The 26,857-nt window shown below is 49.2% G+C and overlaps 1 protein-coding gene across 1 annotated transcript in view; it reads left to right on the top strand.

The window, feature by feature from the left end:
* CCDC33 (coiled-coil domain containing 33) overlaps positions 1–26,857 on the top strand; it is a 305,981-nt gene that overhangs the window by 110,948 nt on the left and 168,176 nt on the right. The window contains 2 exon segments of the mRNA XM_075006670.1: positions 655–746; positions 10,438–10,558. Coding sequence (XP_074862771.1) covers positions 655–746; positions 10,438–10,558 — 213 coding nt within the window.

Genomic DNA, 26,857 nt, shown 5'->3' with positions numbered 1-26,857 from the left:
TAGCTGAAATCATGACACTTATTATTTTTAAAATCCTGCATCTGTGAAATTAACCAAAATGGACTGTAAAATTGATAGGACCTGAGCCATGTTCAGAGCCATGTAGAGCACCATTGGGTGCTGGGAAGCTTTTCACCCATTGCTCTGCCTGTGTCCCTCAATCTGGCCTGCTACTGCATTCCTGGCCAGCTCAGCCCATGTGTTTTAATGCACTGCAGGCCAGTGAAATCATCGTCCTGAATCAGGACAAGGTAACCTTTTGCCTTGAAAGTGCTAATGATGTACAGTACTATCTGTCTCTTCGTTGTGCACTCCACTAGGGACAGAGGTGGGCAGAGGAGCTTAGAAAGACACAGCAGCTCAGAGCTGCCAATGGGAATCTAACAAGCTATTCTCCAATTCATTTTATAGTATATATGCCAAAAGGATTTTTCCCCAGCCTCACCTTGTTGAACATAATGTAGCATAATTCATGATTCCCATGGACTGGCTGAGCTTCACCCCCTTTGCACTGTGCCAGGATCAGTTTGTCCCTCTGTGCTAAACTGTCTACATTATTATGTCCCTGGGCTCTACACTTGTCCCTTTGCCAAGGTGGTGCCATGCCTTTTTACTTGTGCTTAGTATTAACCTTGCTCTTCCCTTGGATTTCAGGTTTTCCTCCAGGGAATGAAGAATCCTCTGTCAGATCCCCAAGGTCCTATCGTAGCCATTGCCAGAGTGGTGAACAACTTTAATCGCTACAGGTGAGTAGAGGACAAAGGACACCCTGCCAATCAGACAGGAACAAAGGGCCCAGCAACTGCCAGCATGGACAAGAACATGCTGCTGAGGTGTGCTGGAAGTGTCAGGTCTCTGCATTTATATAGCACGTGCTGTACAGTGGGAAAGCCAGGGTTTGAATGGAAGCAGAAGGATTATAAAGCATAGTTCTTCTTCGAGCGATTGCTCATGTCCATTCCAAGTTGGGTGTGTGTGGGCACATCCCCAGTCGCTGGAAGCTTTTTGCCCTAACCCGTTGACCAGGGAGTAAAAGGGGTTTGCTGGACGAGTGGTGGACGGAGACAAGACAAGCAGTGAGCGTAAAAAAGCTTTGTTAATAATGGCTTAATCAACGTTACGGGGGGGCGGAGGGGGAGGGGAATTAAGGGGAAATACCTAGCACGTTCTAGCTGTCTACCCCAACATGATGTCAGGTGATGGACGGGGGAAAGCCCGTACTTACGGGGCAGTTACGAAACCGCAGATGGTGAGCAGAGTCCACACCAACATCTAGCCGAAAGGGTCCGGATTTTCAGCGGGAGGGACAAGTGACTCGGGCTGTTCCGACAGGCTTGTCAAGGTACACGTGTCTCTGATTTGGGAGAGGGGAGTTTAACTTTTTATCGGGTTTTGGACACAGAAGTAACCCCTGGGCCTATGTCAGTGCATTGTGCCCTTTTGTCCTTTTTAGGAGCTTTCAATGTTTGGTGAGGCAGGGGTCTCGCTTCCGCATATGTGACAAAGCCGTTAGCTGGCCCCACGTCCTCGTATGTGGCTGAGCCCTTAGCTCCTCGGGGTGGGGTTTGTTAATGCACGCTGGCGTGCCGGGTTCTGACTGGATAGCGAAGCCTTGATCATGCATGGAGTGCATGCAGGCTGCAGCTTGCAGCACTGTTGTGGTCATGCCACAAACGGTTGTCTGCACATCTGTAGCCATAGGGTCGGTGCAGTGCCCCCTGGAATGGCACCAATAAGGCAACCCATATATGCACTGCCCGACCCTCCTCCACTCAGTTCCTTCTCGCTGTGCTGCATGGTCGTTGGAGCTTTTGCTTTCTCTGCTCAAATCTTTAGGTATTAACCTATTGTAGTGTAAATAGTTCTTGGAGAAGTGTAAATAGTTTAGGACTTGATAGTTAGTTTTTTAACTAGTAGCCGAGGTGGGGCTTTCTGTCCCCCTCGGCGCTGGGGAATGCCTGGCTCCCCAGGCTTGAAGACTTGTTCAAGATGTGGCAAACACATGCCAAAAAGTGACCCACCCCCGCATTCAGCCTGTTTGATTTGCTTGGAGGAAGGACACTTGCGTGATCGCTGTCCTATTTTTAAGGCCTTTAAGCCCAGAACTTTAAAAGATTGGGCCCAGAGCCTTAAAGGCCTCTTAATGGAGGCAGCTCTTAGGCCTCAAGGGTTTCCTGCAGGAGCGGAGAGTGGAGCCTCCTCTGTGCAAAGTGCACTGGTGCCATTAACCCCAGTGCTGCCTAAGGACTCCTGGCACTGAGAGCAGGTGCGGGCACCGTTGCCATCTCGGCACCATAGGAGTCATTCTCCAGTGCTGATGAAGAGGAGGCACAAGAGGCATCACTTGCCGAAGAAGCGGGACAGCCTCAAGTACCAGGCTCGGGTGCACACTGCTGAAAGGCAGGAGGTGCATCCGGTGAAGCCAGCGCAGAGCAGGAGCCCACAGGTGCTGGACTTGCCCTTAAAGCAGGAGGTGTTTCGAGTGACACAGGGACTGCTACAGATGAGACAGAGCGATCAGGGCTCCTGGATGTGACACCAGCACCAAACCCTGCTCTCACGTCTACAGTGGCACTGACACCGTATTCAGTGCTGAGCACTCCGGTGATAATTCAACAGACCGTGGGTCAGTTTCAGGTGGCCTGTACTCCATCACCATCCCTGGTGTGCGTGACATCGATGCTGACCCCGATGGCCCTGCTGTGGTCATCTGCCTCTGAATCGGCGGTGAAGTCAGGCTCCTACTCGAGATCCGGACGGAGCGGGAGCTTGAGAAGTTCACACCATAGCCATCGCAGGCACTGTAGTCGTCGCTCAAATGATATAGGTTGGCCACCGGGTTTTCAGGCAACTCAGCAGTGGCTCTTCTGGACCTCATGGGCAGTCCATGAGGCACAGGGCCAGGCCGTTGACTTGTCTTTAATGGTGCCAGGGACCCCATGGATCCTGTGCTCTGCACTGTCAGCATCACAGGACGACTCACCACTGGAACAAAGACAGGAAGCAGCAGTCATCATGGAGCCGCCTGCTTCTACCTCATCAGTGTTGACCTCTGCTATCGCAGCGGGACTTGACCCTAATGGGACAGACACCAGCTCAGGCACTGGCACCAGCTCAAATACAGGGAGTGGTAATGGCACCGTTTGTGTCACCTGTGGTGGGGTTTTTGGGCCAGCTGATGCCTATGCCAACTCCGCCTATGGTGCCCCCAGATTTGCCCATAATTTTCATGGGGGGCCAAGTGCCTGAACAGGTCATTACTGCCCTTCCCCTCCAAATGGAGGTGCAAGGGCTACCACCATCTTCTTTCCCGGATGAGGTGGTGGCGGGCTCATCGGCCTCGCCCATGTTGGACGATGGCAGGGCTTCTCAACAGTTCCTTAGGAGAGTGGCCCAACACTTGGGGGTGCAAGCGGAGGAGGTCTGGGGTGAAATGGACCCTGTCATGCACATTTTGTCCTCCATAGGTCCTGCCCAGGGTGGATCTGCCCATAATCAAAACAGTTACCACTACAGCTAAAATGGTCTGCCTGCCTGCAGACGCCAGCTACCGCCCTTCCTACAGCCCATAGGAATGAGAGATGGTACTTTGTCCCATCCCAGGGCAATGAAGGTTTGTTCACGCACCCCTCCACCTGACTCTCTGGTAGTGGATGCTGCTAACCACAGAGAGCACCAAGGGTTCCAAGGTCTCTCCCTGAAAAATAGAGAAGCTAAATGCTTGGACCTCTATGGGAGTGTAGTGGGTCAGTATGGCCTCCTGCAGACCCAGAGGCCGGGGAAGCTATGCAGAGGCCCTGGTGGGCGGGGCTGGAGTCAGGAGACCAGAGGCCCGCCCCTCAGAGGGCGGGGCCAAGGGCTAGAAGAGCCAAAGGCGGGACTCGGGAGCCATTCAGTGCTGGGCCTCCGGGCAGGGAGGACGTGCCTGCACGAGCTCCCCGGGGCCAAAGGGAGAGGGCCTGCGGCCGCCCGGCCAGCCCAGAGGAGCAGGCCCCCAGAGGCTCCACGCAACCCCGGGTCCGTATGCCCCAAGGAGACTACCCGGACTTCCCGGGCCTACCAGGACCTTCCCGCCGGTGGAGACCCCCTGCCGTGGAAAAGGCCCCGGGAGCAGGCTGCCCCAGAGCCCCGGCGGATCCCTACAACACTCAGACCCAGGACCGCCCTGCATCTCCTGTATTGCCACCGCCTGACTACCCTAACGACGTGGTCATGGACGATTGGCCGGAGCCCCCACAGGTGGATGACCCAGAGGAGACCGACCTAGGAGGACCCCTCGACCAGATGGACTGGGACCTGCCGCCAACAGAGGGTGAGGTAGGAAGTGGCCCAGGGAACGTCGCTCACGAACCAATGGCAGTGTGTTGCGGTCTGGATCCCCACTGCCGGGGTTGCACGTGAGCGACCCCCAGGGCCCCGGGCTGGGTCGCAGTGGAGTGGGAGGGCCTGCGACCCCCTACCCCCCTCCCTGACAGGGCCAGCCCCCGCTGAGCCTGTCTGTAGACCCTTGTGTTGCTGCCCCGCCCCAAACTGAGGGCTGGGCTGGTGTTTTCCCTTGTGTTGCTGCCCCACCCCAAACTGAGGGCTGGGCCGGTGGTTACCCTTGTGGTGCTGCCCCGCCCTGGACTGAGGGCTGGGCCCAGAACTATATAACTCTTGTGAACTGCTGCCCCGCCCTGGACTGAGGGCTGGGGCCTGTACGGGGGTAGCGGTGAGCCGCTGACTGCCCGAACTGAATGCGGGCTGGTGCCCTAACCCCCCTCTTTTGTTGCCGCCCGCCCTAGACCAAGGGGCTGGGCGTCACGGGACGTGTTACAGGGAGGAAGGTCTATTCAATGGGAAGGTTGCAGTTAAGAATTGCTAACCAGCAGGCTCTGATTAGCAGGTATGCATATAATACAGTCAGCACTCTCTCTAGGCTCTCTGAGGTGGTGCCACCTGAAGCCAAGCAGGACTTCACAGCCATAGTGGAGGAGAACAAACTGATTTGAAGGGCAGCCCTGCAGGCAGCATTGGATGTTGCGGATGCTGACACAAGGGTTGTGCCTCTGGAGTGGCAATGTGGAGGAGGACTTGGTTGCAGGTTTCCAGCCTGCCTCGTGAGGTCCAGCAGACAATCCAGGACCTCCCCTTTGATGGCCCTACCCTAATTTAGATAAGACAGATAAAAAACTGCATAGTCTGAAAGACTCTAGGGCCACCCTCTGCTCCTTGGGACTTCATACACCTGCCAAATAATGCAGGCATTTTAATCCTGTCCTCAGCAAAGACAGTTTCCGCAGCCGCGAAGAGACAGCAGTAGAAAGTGGAACAGGACAGGCAGGTGCCATTCAGACCAACAGCCTCAAGGCCACCAAAAGGGTGCACAGGGACCCAAGCCTTAGTTTTGATGGCATGGTCAGGAGCGTCGAGTCAATCTTGCCCACCCCAGCATCTGCACTTTTTTCATTCCACCTATCCCCCTTTTACCATCCGTGGTGCAGCATCACCACAGACCAGTGGGTCCAGCATTCGGTAGAGAAGGGATATACTATTCAGTTGTCTTCATGCCACCCTTCCCAACCCGCTTCTCTGTTCTTCTTCAGGGACCCCTCTCACAAGATCCTGTTACGGCAGGAATTGCAATTCCTCCTGGACTCTGGGGCCATAGAAGAAGTTCCTCCCAGGTTCAGGGGACGGGTTTTATTTCCTAATTCCGAAACCAAAGCGGGGCTTGAGACCCATCCTGGACCTAAGAGGTCTCAATGAGTTCATGAAAAAGATAAAATTTCATATGATACCCCTGTGTCTCATACTCTTAATACTGGAGTGGGAGGATTGGTTCGCAGCTCTTGACTTACAGGACACACATTTCCATATTGCAATCTAACCTCCTCACAGGAGGTTTCTCAGGTTTGAGGCAGATGGAAACCATTATCAGGTCACAGTTCTACCTTTTGGTCTGTCTGTGGCCTCAAGGGTCTTCACCAAATGCATGGTGGTAGTAGCAAGAACAACAAGAGGCCTTGTGGCACCTTATAGACTAATGGATATTTTGGAGCATAAGCTTTCATGGGCAAAGACCTGCTTCAGCAGATGCATGAGTGGGGGGGTAGTTTCAGAGGGGTATTTAAAGAGTGGGGTCCCAGTAAAAGAGAGGACCAGAGCTGACAAGGTCTATTCAGTAAGGTGGAAACGGCCCATTATCAATAGTACGTATCAAAAGAGGGAAAAACAAGTCAGATCAGACAGGGGGATATGAGTCATTATCAGAGTCTAATGGGGAGATATTAATACGCAGGGCAGAGAAGCTGTTTTTGTAAGCTGCGAGCCACTCCCAGTCTCTGTTTAATCCTTGGTTAATGGAGACAAATTTGCAGATAAACTGTAGCTCAGAAATTTCTCTCTCCATTTGATTTTTGAAATTTTTTTGTTTCAGGACTGCCACCCTTAAATCTGCTACTGAGTGTCCAGGAAGATTGAAGTTTTCACCCACCAACTGCTGTACATTACCATTCCTGATGTCTGACTTATGTCTATTTATTCTTTTACGTAGAGACTGTCCAGTTTGGCCAATGTAAATTGTGGTGGGGCATTGCTGGCACATGATGACATGTATTATATTAGTAGATGTGCAGGTAAAGGAGCCCCTGATGGTTTGGTTGATGTTAGGTCCTGTGATATTGTCACTGGTGTAGATATGTGAGCAGAATTGGCAGCGAGGACCATTGCAGGGGCTGGTTCCAGGCCTAGAGTCACTGGTTTGTGATTTGTAGTGGCTGGTGAGGATTTGTTTAAGGTTGGCAGGCGGTCTATAGGCGAGGACAGGCCTGCCTCTCAAGGTCTGTGAGAGTGAAAGATCATTGTTCAGGATGGGTTGCAGATCACTGATGATGCGTTGGAGAAGCCTTAAGTGGGGGCTGTATGTGATGGTCAGTGGTGGTCTCTTGTTTTGCTTGCGAGGCCTGTCTTGTGCAGGTGGCTTCTGGGTACCCATCTGGCTCTATCAATCTGTTTCCTCACTTCCTTAGGTGGGTATTGTAGTTGGAGAAAAGCTTGGTAAAGGTCTTGTAGATGTTTATCTCTGTCTGATGGATCAGAGCAAATATGGTTGTACCTTAGTGCCTGGCTGTAAACAATGGATTGTGTAGTGTGCCCTGGATGGAAGCTGGAGGCGTGTAGATAAGCATAGCAGTCCATGGGTTTTTGGTACGGGGTGGTATTTATGTGACCATCGCTTATCTGCACAGTAGTGTCCAGGAAGTGGCTCTCTTGTGTGGGCTGGTCCAGGCTAAGGTTGATGGTGGGGTGGAAACTGTTGAAATCACAGTGGAACTCTTCAAGATCCTCCTTCCTATGGGTCCAGATGATGAAGATGTCATCAGTGTAGTGCAGGTAGAGGAGGGGTGCTAGGGGATCAGAGCTGAGAAAGCGTTGTTCCAGGTCAGCCGTAAAAATGTTGGCATACTGCAGGGCCATGTGGGTGGCAGTAGCAGTGCACCTACGCAGGCAAGGGGTGCAGCTGTTCCCATACCTGGATGACTGGCTCGTCAAGGGTTGTTCCAGGGAGCAAGTGATTCAGCATGTACAGTTGATCTGTCAGACCTTTGTAAGCCTTGGTCTCTTGATCAATGAGGCAAAGTTGGTGTTGGTCCCATCTCCATCAATAGAGTATGCAGGGGCACAACTGGATGCCATGTGTGCCAGGGCGTTCCTTTCGGACGACAGGTTCAGGTCCATAGGGTCCATGGGGGCTATCATCCAAGACATCCTGGCAGTTACCACAACAATGGCCAGGTGCTGCCTGTGTCTGCTGGGTCACATGGCAGCATGCACCTTCATGGTACAGCATGCCAGGTTAAGGATGTGCCCTCTGCAGCTATGGCTGTCATCGGCATATCACCATGTAAGAGACAGTTTAGACTTGGTGGTTATGGTGCCGACATGGACTTTGTCGACACTGCACTGGTGGTTAAACGAGGGCATCGCTCTCACTTTCGCTGGTAATGGACGCTTTGAACCTGGGAGCGGGGGGCGAGGGGCACACCTGGTCAGCTACGAACCCAGGCTCTTTGGAGTGTGTCAGTCCTTTAGCTCCACATAAATGTGAGGGAGCTCAGGGCCATCAGACTAGCATGTGAGACTTTCAAGGCCAATCTGTTGGGACGTTGCATGTCTGTCAGCACAGACAACACAACAGCAAGGTAATATATCAACAAGTGGGGGTGCACTCTTCTGTCCCCTGTGTCACAAGGCCATGATGCTCTGAGAGTTCTGCATACAGCACAACATGCTTCAGGCCCTTTACCTGCCAGATGTGTACAATTCACTGGCAGACCAACTCAGCAGGTCCTTTACACATCACGAGTGGTCTCTCCACCTGGAGGCATTTGTTCTATTTTCCAGAGGTGGGGGTATCCCCAGGTGGATGTGTTCACCTCCCACGTCAATGCAAAATGCACCTACCGCAATCAGAGCCTGGGGTCCTGGGCAGGTGCCTTCAGTGTCCCTTCGTCGGGCAGGCTGATGTATCCATTCCCTCTGATCCCACTAGTTCACAGGGTCCTCCTCAAGATTCGCTCAGAAGGGGCATTGATCATCTTGGTGGCACTGGTATGGGCCCATCGGCACTGGTACTCAACCCTCCTGCACCTGTCGATCCTCAAGCTGACGACATTGCTGATCCGACTGGACCTGCTGATGCAGCAAGAGCGGAGACTACAACATCCCAATCTCCAGTGGCTGCACCTCACAGCGTGGATGCTTCCTGTCTGAGGAACTGGGAGCTGGCCTGTTCAGATCCCATAAAGGAAGTATTAAGTCACCCTGGTGGAGGGTTTTCTACTATTTATCTGGTAAGTGGAAAAGGTTTTCAGTGTGAGCGTCTCACAGAGGGCTATCTCCCTCGTAAGCCCCCATCCCGTTGGTGTTAGATTACCTATGGAGTCTGGTACAGGAGGGCTTGTCCCTCTCCTTGGGTAAGTGAACTTAGTTGCTATTTCACCCTTTCTTCTGTGTCATGGAACGTCTTCTGTGTTCTCACACCCCATAGTCAAAAGGTTCCTGAAATGTTCAGAAAGAATCAAGCCCCACATTCGGACACCACTGCCTCCATGATATCTCAATTTGGTGTTAGCCAAGCTTTTGGGGGGCCCCCTTTGAACTCCTGACTACCTGTTTCCTGCTGTTTGAGTTACAAAACAGTTGTTATGGTGGCAGTCACCTCAGCCAGGAGGGTATCTGAGTTGAGGGCACTTTCAGTGGACCCCTTGTACCCAGTGTTTCACAAGGATAAAGTTAGGCTGAGACCTCACCCTGTGTGGTCTCAGCCTAAGGTGGTCTCCGCATTTCATATTAACCAAGACATTTCCCTACTGGTATTTTACCCAAAGCCCCATGCCTCCCCAAGGGAGCAATATTTGCATACCTTGGATGTTAGAAGGGTACTGGCCTTCTCTATGGGTAGAACTAGTCCTTTTAGATTAAGAATGCAGCAACTCTTTGTAGCAGTTGCTGATAGGATGAAGGGCCTTCCGGTCTCCTCCCAGCAGATTTTCTCCTGGATAGTGATGTGCATCAAGGGGTGTTACAAGCTCAAGGGGGTTCTTCTCGCGTCGGTTAGGGCACACTCCACGAGATCGCAGGCATCGTCTGTGCGTGTTTGGCGCAAAGTGCCCATCCAGGACATCTGTAGGGTGACCACCTGGTCCTCAAGTCATACATTTACAGCACATTATGCTTTGATGCAGCATGCACAGGAAGACGCTGTGGTGGGCAGGGCTGTCCTGCAGTCCGTTCAGAGCTCCAACCCCACCTCCTAGGCACGGGCTTGTATTTACCCAACTTACAATGGACGTGAGCAATCACTCGAAGAAGAAAAGACAGTTACCTGTTCCGTAACTGGTGTTCTTCAAGATGTGTTGCTCATGTCCATTCCAAAACCCTCCCGCCTTCCCCTCTGTCGGAATACCCAGCAGGAAGGAACTGAGTGAAGGGTGGGGGAGGTATGTTGGTCGCCACGTCGGCGCCACTCTAGGGGGCACCTCACTGACCTGATGGCTATTGGCTAGGGTACAAAGCTTCCAGTGAATGGGCGTGCACCTGCGCACACCCAGCTTGGAATGGAAATGAGCAACACATCTCAAAGAACACGAGTTAGAGAACAGGTAACTGTCTTTTCTATTTTGACTGTGGAAATATCTGTTCGGGCTTCCCATTTTGTTGACTCTCCACAATCTGCATGTTGTGTGCATTTCCTTCAGACTAACACCCTATGAAAAAGGCACTAACTCACTTCCAGGATGGGCAAAGTGACTAAATATTATGTGCCAGAGTACAGCAGAGGGGAAAGCTAGTCCATGTCCATGCTTTGTGGATAAACAGAACGACACAGAGCAGTCACCTGCCATCTTTAAACGTTTTGCAGAATACCTGATTGTCCTTTCCCTTCCTTCACAGAAATGCTATGAAGACACATCCCCTTGCCTCTCCTGCAGTTGATTTAACCACCATCACTTTCCCAGACCCTTCCCTGTTGGCTTTTGATGTTCCTCGTGTTGCCAGCCAAGGATATCCCCAGGTAGGGGGGCAATGTGTCTTTAAGAATTCCTGCTCCTGCCAGATTGCAGAAGGGAGCCATGCACTGCAGTACTAAAGACAGGACATGGGTTGCCTCACAGCAAGGGTGCTGCACAGACCTGATGCCAAAGGCAGTTCTGCTTAGAGATGAGAAGTGGAATCAGTACCAGTAGAGCATTTGTTCCTCCTTTTTTCCTTGACTCCCATTGTCCTCAGACGTTTTACTGTGCTGCTACCTAACTGAGTCTTGTCTGACCTGACTGGTGGGTATGTATATGTATTGAAGCCCTCCTTGCTAGATATCTACTTACATTTCTTTAACAGTGTTAATCACACAAGGAAGAAAACGAGAATTATCTGTCTCTTCTCTCCCTTTCTCCAAATTGTTGTTAGTTTCCAGCTGCTGGGTTTTGGCCACCAAATATATATGGCCAGATTTTTGGAAAATCTCACTTCTTGGGTCCATATGCTGAGCTCTTTGAGCAATCTGCTCATCATCACCACAATGAGAACTACAGGGGGATTAAGCCCTAGTGAAAGCAGGGCCCCTATGTTGATGCCTAAGTGGTGGTAGTTTGCACAGGGATGATTTTCTTCTAAAGCAAGTTTCACATGCAAAACATGGCTTTAGTACAAGGCTTTGCAAATTCAAGCCAAGGATCACGTGGTTGTTTCTGCTGTTGAAAAATCTGGTGTTTGTGGAGGTAAACGTTTTCCATCAAAATGATCAATTTGCTTCCAGTTCCATCATTAGCTTTCTTACCAGTGGTCACTACTGAGTACTAGGATGCACACTTGCCTTTGTTGAGTAATCACATGATCTAGTCACCATAGTCCTTCCCCCTGCTCTTCTCCCAGGAGCGTGTTACCCCACTGATCATGTCGAATATTAAGGGATATGAGTTCTTTGGGGCAGGGAGCATGTTGTCCTGTACAGTGCCCAGCAGCTCTTGTTCAGGTGCGCAAACATTGTCATTTCTCAGAGCTGGTGCCAATGTATCGTTTCTTTTTGAAGTTGAAGTGAAGTGAGATGTATCTGTCTGTTGGTCTCTGTGGGAGCACTAGTGAGATGGGGGCTTTAGTCATGGATGTTGGACACTTTGTGCCCAGCTCTGACCACACACGTAGGCATGATTCAATGGAAACTACTCTGCCCAGGAGTCCAATACATCTCTACCTGCCCTGGGTAGATGCTACGGAAGGTCATTCACCCAAGGTACCTGTCGGCACCAAGCAGTTTCCCATGGCAGTGGACCTCAGAGCGTGTTCACAGCCTCAGCCTCACAGGGCTTGCACTATTGGCACTAAAAGAGCTCTGTAGATGTTTGTTCTTGGGTTGGAGCTTGTGCTCTGAAGTCCAGAGCAGAGGATTGGGCTTCAGAAGTAAAGATCTAGCCCAAACCTGAACATATGTTTTATTTCTGTAGTGCACGTCCCCAGGCTGTAGATGTGGGCTTGAGATTTGCTATTGTGGGATTCTCCTTGCTATGTAGATGCACCCTAAGTTACTGACTGAATGTGTGATTTAAAAAAAAAAGTTAAAAATTAGATATCTTCAAGTCACCACGGCCTGATGAAATGCATCCTAGAATACTTAAAGGATGTTAGAGGAAGTGTCAGAACCTTAAGCTATCATCTTTGAAAAGTCCTGGAAGTCAGGAGAGATTCCAGAAGACAGAGAGAGGGCAAATGTAGTGCCCATCTATAAAAAGGGAAAAATAACAGCCCAGGAAAAAATGGACCAGTCAATTTAACTTCTGTGCTGGAAAAGATAATGGAGCAAGTCATTAAGGAATTCATCTGCAAGTTTCTGGAAGAAAATAAGGTGACCAGTAACAGCCAGCATGGATTTGTAAAGAACAAATCATGCCAGACAAACTTGATAGCCTTCTTCGACAGGATAACAACTCTTGTGGATAATGGAGAAGCAGTGGATGGTGGTATACCTAGACTTTAGTCAGGCATTTGATACAGTTTCACATGATCTTCTTATCAATAAACTAGGCAAATACAACTTAGATGGGCCCACTATAAGGTGTGTGCATAACTGGCTGGATAACTGTTCTCAGAGAGTAGTTACTAACAGTTTATAGTCATGCTTAAAGGGCATAACAAGTGGGGTTCCACAGGGGTCTGTTTTGGGACTGGTTCTATTCAATATCTACATCAATGATTTAGATATTGGCATAGAGAATATGCTTAAGTTTGCAGATGATACCAAGCTAGGAGGGTTTGCAACTACTTTGGAGGCTAGGGTCATGTGGCAGGGCCAGGGCGGAGGTCCCCCTCAGAGGGAGCCCAAACAAGGAGAAGGGCCTGTGGCGCACCAGCAGGGCAATCAGCCGCAGCTGGGCAGGAGATGGCTCAGCCTGACTGAGGCCAGCTGGCTCCATGACTGGGCTAATAAGAGGCCTTTAAGAACACTCCACAGTGGGAACGGCAGGGAGAGAGTGTGAGAGGTGAGAGGAGAGACAAAGGGAGACCAGAGTAGTGGGGGAGAGCAGGTTTGAGAGGAGCAGAAGAGAGCATCAGGAATACCAGAAACCACAGAGGGAGAGTGAGGAGCTGCAGCTGGCCAAGGGTGGAGACTCACGACTACTGCAGCCTGGAGAAGGTACTAAGGGGAATCATCTGGGGAAGGGGCCGAGGGAGGAGAGCTGCTGTGCCAAGGGCTAAGGGAGTCAGCTCTCCCCACTAGCAGTAGCATAGGGTCCCTGGGCTGGAATCCAGCACGAGTAGGCAGGAGCTGGGTTCCTTGCAGACCACCCCTAACCCCAGTGAGGGCAACTGGGCCATTAAGTGGGACCAGTGGACTGAATAGAGGCCAGGGGCCCAGGAATAAGACTGACTTTGTCACAGTCATAATTCAAAATGTTGTGGACAAACTGGAGAAATGGTCTGAGGTAAACAGGATGAAGTTTAATAAGGACAAATGCAAAGTACTTCACTTGTGAAGGAACAATAAGCTTCATACATACAGAATGGGAAGCGACTGTCTAGGAAGAAGTACTGTGGAAAGGGATTTTAGGGATCATGGTGGACACAAGCTAAATATGAGTCAACAGTGTGACGCTGTTGCAAAAAAAAGCAAACGTGGTTCTGGGATGCATTAACAGGCGTGTTGATAGCAAGGGAACCCATTCTTTCACCTTACTGAGCACTCAGTAGGCCTTAGTTGGAGTATTGTGTCCAGTTCTGGGCACTACATTTCAAAAGAGATGTGAAGAGACTGGAGAAGGTCCAGAGAATTGCAACAAGATGATTAAAGGTCTAAGGAACATGAGCTGTGAGGAAAGACTGAAAGAAAAGGGCTTGTTTAATTTAGAAAAGAGAAGACTGAGGGAACATGATAGTGGTTTTCAGGTACCTAAAAGATGGGTACAAGGAGGAGGGAGAAAATTTGTTCTCCTTGGCCTCTGAGGGTAGGATGAGGAGCAATGGGCGTAAACTGCAGCAAGGGAGGTTTTGGTTGAACATTAGGAAAAACTTCCTGTCGGGGTGTTAAACACTGGAATAAACTGCTTAAGGAGGTTGTGGAATCTCCATCACTGGAGATATTTAAGAGCAGGTTAAACAGACACCTATCGGGGATGGTCTAGACAGTGCTTGGTCCTGCCTTGAGGGCAGGGAACTGGACTCGATGACCCTTTAGAGGTCCATTTCCAGTTCTAGTGTTCTACGATTCTGTGATTGACGGGCAGCTATCAAAATCACTCCTGCAAAACCCTACACTTTTAGATTCTATGAGTTCTGAATCAACAGCCTGCATGGCAATGGGACTTAATCTGGGGGCATGTATGGAAAACATGCATCCAGCAACGTTATGATATGAAAAGCTAATATTTTAAGCAGGTTTAGAAAACTCTAAAGAACCACATGTTCTACCACATGTAGGACAATAGCCAGACTGCAACGCCTGCTTACCTTTGTGTCTTTCTGAATTTTCCCTGTGCCTCGAGCGTGCTGAGGAGTGAATGCATTGTTTCAACACATTTGGGGGAATATAAATAAAATATTAGGGGAATCACCAGAATGCTAAATACCTGCTAGGCTATGAGCTATCAGAAAAATTACTAAAGCATTTCATTAATTAAAATAATTGGGTTTGGGAAGAATTTTAAACAGCGTTCCCTGCTGCTGATAGGGGTTGGTTTTGAGCCCTGGAGACTGATGGTCTTTGTGTGAAAAGAACAGGTCCAGCTCAAGCAGAAGGAGGAAGCATGGTCTTGTAATGAGGATGGCCATCTGCGGGGCTGGGAGCTCGGGGGTCATTTCCTTACTTGGCGCTAACTCCCTATGGGACTTCAGGAAAGTCACTCAGGCTTAGGTCCTCAATGCAATTTAGGTGCCTAATTTTGAAAATCTGGACCTGAGGTGTGCATCTGCACAAAGGGAATACCAGCACTTCCAGACTTCAGAGGGTGTTGGTAAGTGCTTTGATACAATGTAAATGGGGAGCCAGAGGAGATGACATAAGATAAAAATAGGAAGTGGGCAGCCTGGAGGGAAGAAGGCTGTAGGAAAAAATGCGACTCCACATGCAGAACAATGTCTTTTCTTTCCCTTTCTGTATCCGTTAGGAAGCCATTTTCTTCAAATTTGTACAAACCAGTAAATACCCTCTGCATGTGAACTTATGGGGCCTGAGCAGTAGCCCCAGAGTGCAATTGGAGAGCCAATTTCTGTAAGTGTCTGGAGAAGGTGCCTGACTGGCATTCAGTGGCAGGTAGCACCAGTGGCGACCAAAAGGCAGGGGTGCCCTACTACAATAGCATAAATGTTTGAACTCACACATCTGTGCAGAATACATTTCCTTTCTGCTTTTGCTCTCTTTGCAGATCTCATCACTTTGCTGTTTCCTGGATGATTCCCTAGAGCTGTGAAACTTGCTTTTTTCCCTCCTCTCCCTTAGCCCTTCTCCCTTCTAGCAACCTTTGCTCATTGGGGCCTATCTTAGAGGAAAAAGTTGCTATAGTTCCCTTCTACTTAGTAATACAAAGGGCCTGAAAAGTGGGGAGAATCTGGTCCGACGGGATGGTGACTGTGTAACCACAAGTGTTCATGCCAGTCAGGCTAGTCTAGGATTTAGACGTATAATGCCTCTCCATGTGGTACTCTTGCCCACTATGTTTCACATCCATCCTGCCAGAGAATAAAAAACAATGTCACCAATGCACCCAACCAAGCCAGCTTGCATTTCAGTGTTCATTGCTTGGAGAGACAAAACCAAGTGCCCAGCAAATTTGCTGTGAGCCCCTGGAGTAGAAGGTTTTTGCTCAGAGCATTTATTATGCAATTCTGAATTGTGAACGAAGTCACCAAGAGGATGGCCTGTTTGTGGACAGTTCACACCGGAGAGAGAGAGGAAGCTGCAGTCACCAAAAGAACTCTTTGGTGTGAGCAAATAGTTTGGGCAGGATGTGATCTTGTGAGTAGGGCACATTGCTCTGGAACTCACCAGGCCTGAGTTCAATTCTTGATTCAGTCACTGGTCTGTACAAATTCCCAAGTCAGTCATAGCTGTTAGCCTTGATCTTACACTTAGCTATCAAATTATAAAATGAATCCACAAGGGGAATTTCCCCTCCCTTTTCCTTTAATAAGACTTTGTCTCTTTCCATAATTTAATCTAAGTGCCCAAGAGGGGCACGGCTTAGGCCACTTCTACATATGCACGATCTTCCAGAAGAGCGGCACCTTCTTTCAGAAGATCAGTGGAGCATCTACACATGCAATGTGGTCTTCAGGATCGCTTCTGGGAGAAGGCGCTGCATCTTCTGGATTCTGTACTCCGCTGTGAAATCAGGAAGAATGTAAATGTCTGTGAACCTCCCCTGTGCATCCACTACCTCCTGGAGCACGATGGAGTGGTAGCCCTTGCGGTTCACATAGCGGCTGCCACTGTGGTCCGGGGTCCTGAGGTGGGTGTGCGTCCTGTTAATCACCCCGATGTACTGGGGGAACCCGAGCTCTGTGAAGCCCTCGATGAGTGCGTCAAGGTCCCCCCTGTGGACCACCTGCTGCACCAGCACATGGCTGGTGGCTCTCGCAACCTGCAGGGGAATGAGAGCGGGCACACTCGTGGGCATGCACAGGGCTGCCCCTTCCCCTTTCCCCAGTCTCCCCACAACCTGCCCGGCTACGGGCCCCCGCTGCTGAGTCTCCCCTCCAGCAGTAGGTATGTGTTGGTTCCCTTGGGCTACTCCTACCTGCCCCCCACCTCTGTGGCTCCCAGGGGTCCTGTGCCTGACTGTCTCCTCCCTCCCACCTCTGGCTGGGGCTGTGCCTGGGCCTGGGGCTGGGCTTATCTCTAGTATGATGGCCCAGATGGTGGATGTGCCCATCCTGAGCTGCAGCCCGATGGACCAGTAGCTGTCCAGGGCAGACAGCTTCCACATAGCGATGGCCATGGGCTTCTTCATGGAGAGGGCCGGCCTCATCCAGGTATCACAGCATGGGGGCAATCCAGCTGCAGATTTCCAGAAAGGTCTCCTTCAGCTGGAGATTCTGCAGCCAGTGGTCATTGTCCCACTCCCCTGTGATGTACCTGTCCCACTAAGTGGTGGTGGTGGCGGTGGCGTGGCTCCAGATGTGCTAGACAGCCTGTGGCAGGGGAGGGGGCAGGCTGAGGAGGGTGGCCAGGAGGATGGCCAGCATCCGGGTTGGGGCAGCTCTGCTGGTCTGCGGCTACTGGGGGTCCATGCCTGCTGGCTGGAGCAGCCAAGACTGGGAACCTAGCTCAGCCTTGCTGTGAGCAGTATGGCAGCCTCAGCAGCTTGTGCAGGGAGGGGCTGTTTGGGTGGGGCCCTTTTAAAAAGGTCTCGTGGCCAGTGGCCCTAGAACGGCTCTCCAGCCACGTGACCCTGTCTGCAGCATTTCCTGCTCCGTTCTTCAGGAATAGAGTCCGTGCTGGTGTAGATGCGATCTTCCAGAAGAAGGAGTGGCACTTTCAGACTGTATTTACATGTAGATGTGATCTTCTGGAAGATGATCCTCCAGAAGATTGTGCATGTGTAGAAATGACCTTGGTGTACGGGGCTGTAAGTACAGGCCTGTAAAAGAGGCCGTGTAGGGGGCATTTTTCTTGGCAGTTTACTAGGGCGCTAAGCTAAGTCTGAAATGATGGCCATATAGCTCAGTCAGCTCAACTCAGCCTGGATCACCAGTCCCTTTTCTCATATATAGTAATAGCCACATCTGAGTAAAGGCAGTCGCTGCCAGCTGGGTGGGGATCTTTGGGAGCCGAAGTGAAACCCATCACACTCATTTCTCTTGGGAACTAGGCTCTGGGGTGCCAGCCCCATTTCTATCGTGATTGGAGTGGTACATCTGTTCCACATTGCAGTTCTAATTCTGGGCTGTGCCCCTAAACATGCTCTGCCTGTGGTTGCTTTGTCAGAGCCTTCTCTTTGGTGCATATCTGGCCCACATCCAGCTTCCCACTGGTTCAACTCATGCATTACTGCTTGATCCCACCAGCCAAATGCTCAGCATTGAGCCCAGTCTGGGAACCTCAGCAAACCCTTTGATGATCTTGGCTGTGCTTTAGGGTTGCAACACCTTGCCTGACTCCAGATTTGCGTGTTGTTCCTCTTAGCTTTGACCTGCCAGTAGAATCAGTCCTGATGTGCTTTTGCCTTCCTGGTGAATCATGGGATAAACAATAGTCTGTCATTTTTTGAGCTGAAAGCCAAACATAGTCTTCTCTGGCTGCAACCACTGCTCTGTTTTAGCTTCCACCACCCCAAAGTGCACAGGAGGGACTCAAGCAAGTGTTCAGATGTGAATTAGAGTCAGAAATTGGGGGTGGGGGGATCTGGGGATCTAGGTGCTGATCCAATTCTGATGGAATACTAATACAGTGGTAGCTGAGTACTTCTAGAGCATCGCTGGGCTGCAGAGACCAGATTTATCACAGGACTCCTTCCCCTGCAGCAAACTTCCTCCCATCCTGGGTTGCGTACTTGCAGTGGTACTATAGCAAAGTACAAGTATCAGAGGGGTAGCCGTGTTAGTCTGGATCTGTAACAGCAACGAAGGGTCCTGTGGCACCTTATAGACTAACAGAAAAGTTTTGAGCATGAGCTTTCGTGAGCACAGACTCACTTCATCAGATGCTGGTATAGCAAAGTACAAAACCCTTGTTCCTGCCTAGAGGCCCTTGGCTGTGACTTTGCCTGATGAGAGGTTCTTTGATTATCCTTTCCAGCTGAACATCTTGCCCGCTGCTTGCAAAGATGCAGCAGGCAGCAAAATGACTCTGTTCTTCTTCATAAGCTCACAGTGCTGTTTTTTCCTGCAGCTCATCAGGGTGGGCTCCTAAATTCCTCCCATTGCAGAGGTGGAGTTAAGGGAATAAGATATGCCAGGGCTCTTGGAGTCTTGGTGTTGCAGGGCAAGGGTTGAGCAGGGCTGCCAATCAGAAGCCATCCAGTGTGGAATGGTGTGTCTAGACTCAGACCTTCACAAATGTATTCATCACAGGAACTTAGGCTGGTGAGGAGAAAAACAGTATCTTCCCCTCCTCTTATATGGCAGATCTTGACATAAGGGTCAGTGCAACCATGAGCACATCAACTCCTTCCATAAAGGGAACAGAAGTCCCATCGGTCCGGTACAAACCCCATGGTAAAAGTATCTGAATTATATATCCCACCCCCCACACCGCCCCGCCACATACACACACTGTGAAGGACTTTGGGGAGAGGTTACAGGCTGGATGAAGAAAGCAGTTACTCTGGTTGCAGAGGTTAATGGCTTTCCCTGTGTGAACGTATGTACTAGCTAATCATATTTGATAAGTCTGCCATCCCCACATGTCATTTTGACTGTCATTTCCCATTAGTGTCCTCAGACAAAGGCTTCTGATTAACCTTCATCCAGACAGTGGGCTGACACATGCCTCTTTACTCAGAGCTTTCAGGACTACAGGTAGCACTTTGTTTCATGATTAACCTTTTCTGGCTTGCTCCAGTACCCTGCTGCCTGATGTAAGACAGGGGACTCACTCCATCTTGAGCACAAGTACCTTTGCTACATTGATGGGGCAGTTGATTCAAAACCCAGATTTTAAACTGTTTCCTAACAAGGGACACCTGTTTGGTGAAATGTTTGTCAATAGTTACTATCAGCCAGCTCCTCAAATAAGCAGCTTGTCTAACCTGAAAACTTCAATCATTTCCTTTTCCAACCTTTGCTGAGTTCCTGTTATCTTGGGCATAAGCAGTATGATGACCCTCTAAATGGGCATCCCACTCAGCATATACCCATGGTGACCCTAATGATAATACTGCCATCCCGCCATGTGTCTTCAGTGAGGGAGATTTGGAGCCGCATTTCTCCCTGCTGTGCACTGTCCTGGGCAGTTTGGGTACCACCCATCTTCTCTGTATCTGTTGCTGTCCTGGGTGTTACTACTTTCCTGGCCAAGTAGCCTCCTGCAGTGCACAGCAAAGAGCTATCCAACACCCATTGCACCTTCCCAGTAGAGTCCTTTCATGCCAGGTAATTGAGTTCCTTTAACTCTGAGTTTCCATCCATTTCTAATGTGTATTTGCTTTAGACTTTCCCATTGGATGCCTAGATTCTAGGGCCAGAAGGGACCACTGTGATCATCATGTCGAGGGGTGACCAGTTTACAGCCTGCAGGCCATACACAACCCACTGCGTCATTTTCACAAGGCCTATATTTGTTTTTTACATACAAAGCAAGTTGGAAGTAAAATATAAATCAGTGCAGGTGTCTAAATCTTATGTGGGGTCTGGCCCACCCAAGGCTGTGCTAAGGTTTATGCGGCCCTTCTGTGTAATAAAGCTGGGCACCACTGCTCTAGTCTGGCCTATTGTTTAACAAAGGCCAGAACTTCCCTGAAATAATTCAGTGGCTGTCCAGTGTTTGGAGGTTTTCTACTTTTTAGACTCAAATCTGCCTTCAGGGGCTCTTTCCCTTGTGTAACTGCAACCTGACTCTGACTCAACGGAACTTGCAAGAGGTGGAATGCTTTGTCTGCATGATCCCCTTGGCATCAGTCACCTCTAATGTCTGTGGCACTCACTATGCCAGTGACTCTGCCTTTGATCCACCCTTATAGGGAATCTTCATATCCAGCCAAGCAGTTAACTACTGAACTGGCAGAGCCAAAGCATTAGACAGCAGGCGGGTGATGTTTCCCCACCCCCTACTTGTGTTTCTCCAGGAAGCGCTTGGCAGGAGCTATTGTTGTGACTGGATGTCTGCCTGAATCTGTGCATTGCCCGTGATGTGCCAGTGTGGGTTTGTGGCTGAGGAGCACTGTGTAGGCGGCGTGGTCTGTCTACCCACAAGGAGGCTGCAGGAGGGTTGACAGTTGTCTGGCCACTCTGTTCTGCCAGCTCTGGGTTAGGGATGAAGCGAGGGTTTGCTTGCTTGTTTAAGTGCACAGTCAGAGATCGAGGGTCAGTGCTTTTGTCATTTTTTAAAAAAAGAAAAAAAAGGGTACTCAGCCGGTCCCACACCTCCACTCCCGAGCCAGTAGTCAGGAAATACCGGCACAAAAAAACGCTGTCTCGGCTTGAGACAGCAACATGGGGTAGCTGGCACAGCAGCCTTTCAATTCTCTGTGCTGTGCTTGGAGCAGGAAGGGGGCATCAGTCAGATGAATTTTGAAGTCCCAAAACTCACGCAATATCCATATCATAAAACCATCCCTAGAAGTGATGAGTTGGCGCTGCTCAGCAAAATCAGGCTCCAATATACTCTTGTATTTGAGCAACAGTATTGTGCCTGTAACAGCTGGCAGTTTACAGCAGAAACATCTCTTTCCATCAGCCGGAGTTGATCCTGCAGGGAAAGGGCTAAAAGGGTTGGCTGACTTCCTGAAACAAGTGACACATTGCCTTGCATGGCTTAGAGCTGTGGTTCCCAAACTTTTTGGCATCATGCCGCATTTTTGATTTTTGAGAAACCCTCACACCCTCACTTTTTCTTTGCCATCATCCAACCCCCTCTAACAAAAAATTCAATTCATAATTTAAAATAACACAAACTTGATATAACAATGTTATTTAAAAGTAAAAATGAGCACAAGTAGATTTTCTTGGCCTCTTGTGGGTGTCTGGTTCAGCCCCATCTGGCCAACTCCCTGAGCCCTGTGCCAGCTGACAGAGCTGCCCCTGCCAGCTGCCCACCCACCTGAGACCTGTGCTGCCAGAGCTGCCTGCCTGATCCGTGCACTGCCAGGCCAGCCACCTGCCTGCCCACCAGTCACCTGTCTACTTGCAGGCCAGCCACCTGAGCTGCCCGTCCAAGCCCCATGCTGCCTAGGCCAGATGACCACCCACCAACCTGAGCTGCCCCCAAGCCCCAATACACAGTCCGAGCTGTCTGAGCCTCGCGATGCTGGTACCAGCCGTCAGCCCGAACTGCCTGAGCTCTGCAATGCTGGGGCCAGCCGCCAGCCCAAGCCACCTGAGCCCTGCAATGCCAGGGCCAGCCACATGCCCGCCAGCCTGAGGCACCTGAGCCCTGCGATGCTGTGGCCAGCTGCTCAAGCCTCAAGTCCTGCAAGCTGACCAGCTGCCTGAGCCCTGCAAGGCCCACGAGCCACCGGCCCAAGCCCCTCCCTTCCAACCAAGCCAGGCACCGCCAGCCCACCGATTCTTACCCCATCCTGCTTACTTGAGCCAGGCACCCCAGCCCTGCATCTAACCCCATCCTTCCTGCCCCAACCCCCACTCACTCACCTTTGCATGTGGGTCTTCACCAGCTGCCTGCTTTTTATAGCAGCTGCACCAGGTCACCCATGTAAAATGGCAGGGACTGAGAGGCAGAAGTGAAGGTGGCTCTTTCTTTGGGTGGGGGGAAATGATGGGGGGGCAGGCTGAGTCTCCTTTTCTCCCCCTGGAATTTCTGCATGCCCCCCAGTTTTGGAAACCAGGGCTTAGAGAGAGCTGGGAGTGTCTCCCCAAGGAAAGAGGATGTACAGTGTGGGCTGAGCAGTCCTGAGTGAGGGTCCTAAAGAGCAACAGGCCTGGGGAGGGAGGGCAAGCTGAACTTTGTTGTCTAATAGCTCTGCGAAAGCCAAACCACAGGCATGGCATATATTTGGACTTTATACTGTGTAGTGTGCATTTGGGAATGGTATCTGCTCACAGTACCCAGCTCTATGTTTTTAATATTATTTATCTGTACAGAACCCAAACTATGGGTGTGCGCTTTACAAGGAAGAAAAATACTTCCTGCTCCAAGGAGCTTACAATATTGATTTAGAGGCAATGCTCAGAGAGAGAAATATAACAAGAAGAGCAGCGGAGGAAGAAGAGAGATTACAGCCAACATCACATATATAATATAAATAGGCCTTGGATGAAGTGGGTCTTTGCCCAGGAAAGCTTATGCTCCAATAAATAAGTCTGTTAGTCTATAAGGTGCCACAGGACTTCTCATTCTTTTTGCAGGTACAGACTAACACAGCTAATACCCCTCTGGTATTTAATATGCTTATCTGAATGGATTCATTACAATATAGTTTGTTTAAAATCCAAATGACATTTGTATTCTATATAGAAACATACTCTAGTCTAGTGTTAGGCTAGGGAGAGAGATGTGGCTGTTAGCCTCCAGGTCCCCTGACTCTGAGAGCATATTCATCCATGTAGAGAAGTGAGCTTCATATTGTCCACACTGTGTCAGGCAAGCTGAGCATTTGGAGACGAGGTAATGGTATTGAGAGAGGCTGCTGTCGGTGATTTCCCAGGCATGAGAACCCTGTGTTAATGCTGACCTTTTGAGGGCTGACGTGGTCCCTAATGCAGACCAGGAAAGGAGGGAGAGCAGCTGTTAGAAGTGATGGACCAATGCCATTTCAGGTGGCAACCAGTTGCTCAGGGATAAACAAGGTTGCCCACTTAAGCAACCTTTCACAAATCATATTGTTGTCACAGAAAGCATTTTCTGAACCTGATCTTTGAGGCCTATGAAAAAACACTCTGCTTCCATGTGTCCTGTCCATCTAGGGCCTCTGTAATCAGAACACAATAAAGATCATGAGAGGTATGTGTGTTACCTAATAAACTATTTTGCTAGTCTTTAAAGTGCTACTTGACTGCTTTTTGTTTTGATAGTGTATAGACTAGCACGGCTTACTCTCTGTTACTAATAGATGGAGTGTGTGGTACCTCGTTTGAAGAGGGCTGATGGAGCACTTTGGTAACACAGCTACATCTCTGAGACTGTTGATGTTGAGAATGAGATGAAGATGTGTAAGCATTGGCAAACATATCCAGATAATTTGAAAATCTTTCTCAGTGTGGGCAAAAACTGTGCTTGTCATCAGCATGCTGAATTTTCATAACAGATCTGGTGGAAATCTTATGCTTAGCTTTTAGCCTCATATCATCATCATCAACAACAACCATGGGCTCAGTAGCTGTTGGTGTCTGCTTCTCGCTATTTCCTTCCATCTTCCCTGTCCAGTGGCTCAATTTCTGTAGATTAGCTCTGCACCTATCTACTATGTCATCTACCCAGTCTCTGTGGGGTCTGCCTCTTCTATTTGAGCAGTCCACGAAGCAAATACCAGGGTCTTGATTTTTCGTTTGTCATTCATTCTTACAGCCCAAATAGCTGTAAGTTGTGTTGTGTAACCTTCTGCAGTAGGTTCTCTTCGGCTGAATCATCCTATATAATTCCTCATTGATGACCTTCTGCATGCATAGAATCATAGAATGCTAGGACTGGAAGGGACCTTGAGAAGTCATTGAGTCCAGCCCCCTTCCCTCATGGCAGGACCAAGTACTGTCTAGACCATCCCTGATAGACATTTATCTAACCTGTTCTTAAATATCTCCAGAGATGGAGATTCCACAACTTCTGTCGGCAATTTATTCCAGTGTTTGACCACCCTGATAGTTAGGAACATTTTCCTTATGTCCAACCTAAACCTCCCTGGCTGCAGTTTAAGCCCATTGCTTCTTATTCTATCCTCAGAGGCCAAGAGGAACATGTTTTCCCCCTCCTCCTTATGACACCCTTTTAGATACTTGAAAACCTCTATCGTGTCCCCCCTTAATCTTCTTTTTTCCAAACTAAACAAGCCCAATTCTTTCAGTCTTTTTTCACAAGTTGTGTTTTCTAGACCTTTGATCATTCTTGTAGCTCTTTTCTGGACCCTTTCCAATTTCTCCACATCTTTCTTGAAATGCGCTGCCCAGAACTGGACACAATACTCCAACTGAGGCCTCACCAGCTCAGAGTAGAGCAGAAGAATGACTTCTCACGTCTTGTTCACAACACACCTGTTAATGTATCCCAGAATCATGTTTGCTTTTTTTGCAACAGCATCACACTGTTGACTCATATTTAACTTGTGGTCCACTATAATCCCTAGATCCCTTTCTGCCATACTCCTTCCTAGACAGTCGCTTCCCATTCCATATGTGTGAAACTGATTGTTCCTTCCCAAGTGGAGCACTTTGTATTTGTCTTTATTAAACTTCATACTGTTTACTTCAGACCACTTCTCCAATTTGTCCAGATCATTTTGAATTTTTACCTTCTTCTTCTCAAGATCTTAGCTTTCAGTCTGCTAACACTAAATAGCTTTCCATCCATTCTATACATGATTTCAATGTCAGCTGTGAGCTTCCCAGCAATTAGATAAAGGATGAGAGAATAAAAACTGCTAACATGGGTGGAGCAATGGTACAGTGCTGTTTGACTATTGTTTTTACTTTGAAAGATTCGCTCTGGGAGCCAGTACTATTCAGAACAATTGAACATTTGGACACTGACATATTTATCAAGAAAGCAATCTTCAAAAGTACAATTGAGAGGGCATGGCAATTTACTGAATCAAAGGCTTTAGTTAGATCAATGAAAGCCATATACAGGTGGTCAGTTTTGCTCTAGACACTTTTCTTGCAGATGCTGTGCTGTGAATATTGTATCTACAGTTCTGCAACATTGTTGGAAACTATTCTGTGATTCCAATTAAAATTTTTTCTGGCAAGGGCAGAAGGTGAGTTGCAAAGATCTGTGGCAGAACTCTCCCTGCAATGGCAATGAAAGAGGTATCATGATAGTTTCCACAGTCCACTTTATCCCTTTTCTTGAAGAGGGTGGCAAGCCAGGCATCCCTCATTTCATTGGGTATCTCTTCCTTTATCCATGATTTTTCCAGGGACTGAGGTATGCCTGACCAGTCTATAGTTCCCTGGATTATCTTCCTTTCGTTTGTTAAAGATGGGCACCACATTTGCCTTTTTTCGATCATCCATAACCTCTCCTGATCTCCACGAGTTTTCAAAAATAATAACCAAAGGCTCTGCAATGACATCTGCCAATTCCCTCAGTACCCGTGGATGCATTAAATCCAGACCCATGAATTTGTGTGCATCTAGCTTTTCTGAATAGCTGTTAAATCACTCTTCCCCCACTGAACGCTGCCACCCTCCTTCCCATACTGCCTAGTGCCATAGTCTGGGAGCTGATCTTGTCTGTGCAGATGGAGGCAAATAAAGCATTGAGTAATTCAGCTTTTTGCACATCATCTGTCAGCAGGTTACCTCCCTCATCCAGTAACGGCCCTACACCCTCCCTGATAACCCTCCTGTTGTTAACATGCCTGTAGAAACCCTTCTTTTTGCCCTTCTCAGTCCCTGCTAGCTGTCGTTCCACTTGTGCTTTCGCTTTCCTAATTACTCCCCAGCATTCTCCAGCTATATATTTATAATCCTCCTTAGTCATATGTCCAAGTTTCCACTTATTATGTGCATCCCTTTTGAGTTAAGCTGAACAAGGATTTCCCTGGTAAGCCAAGCTGGTTGTCTACCATATTTGCTTTTCTTATTGCGCATCAGGATGGTTTGTTCCCAGGCCTTCAATAAGAGTTCTTTAAAGTGCTGCCTGTTCTCCTGAACTTCTTTACCCTTCATATTAACTTCCCAGGGACCCTGCCCATCGGTGTTCTCAGAGTCGAAGTCTGCTCTTTCAGAATCAAGGGTCTGTATATTACTGCTCACTTCTGCTTACTTCCTTTCTTCAGATTCTGAAATTTACCATCTCATGATTGGTGCAGCCCAGTTTGCAGCCCACTTCTATTTCGCCCCCACTAGTTCTTCCCTGATTCTGAGCAGCAGATCGAGCTGTGCACGACATCTGGTCTGTTCCTTCAGCACTTGCACCAGCAAGTTATCCCCAACAGTCTCCAAAAACTTCCTGGATTGTCTGTGTGCTGCTGTATTGGTCTCCCAACAAATGTCCAGGTGATTAAAGTCTCCCATGAGAACCAGGGCCTGTGATTTGGAAGCTTCTCTTAGTTGT

The sequence above is a fragment of the Carettochelys insculpta genome, chromosome 12 (assembly GCF_033958435.1).
Source record: "Carettochelys insculpta isolate YL-2023 chromosome 12, ASM3395843v1, whole genome shotgun sequence".
NCBI classification, from domain to species: Eukaryota; Metazoa; Chordata; order Testudines; family Carettochelyidae; genus Carettochelys; species Carettochelys insculpta.
Note: the sequence above shows the minus strand (reverse complement) of the source record. Positions and strands in the feature narration are given on the sequence as shown.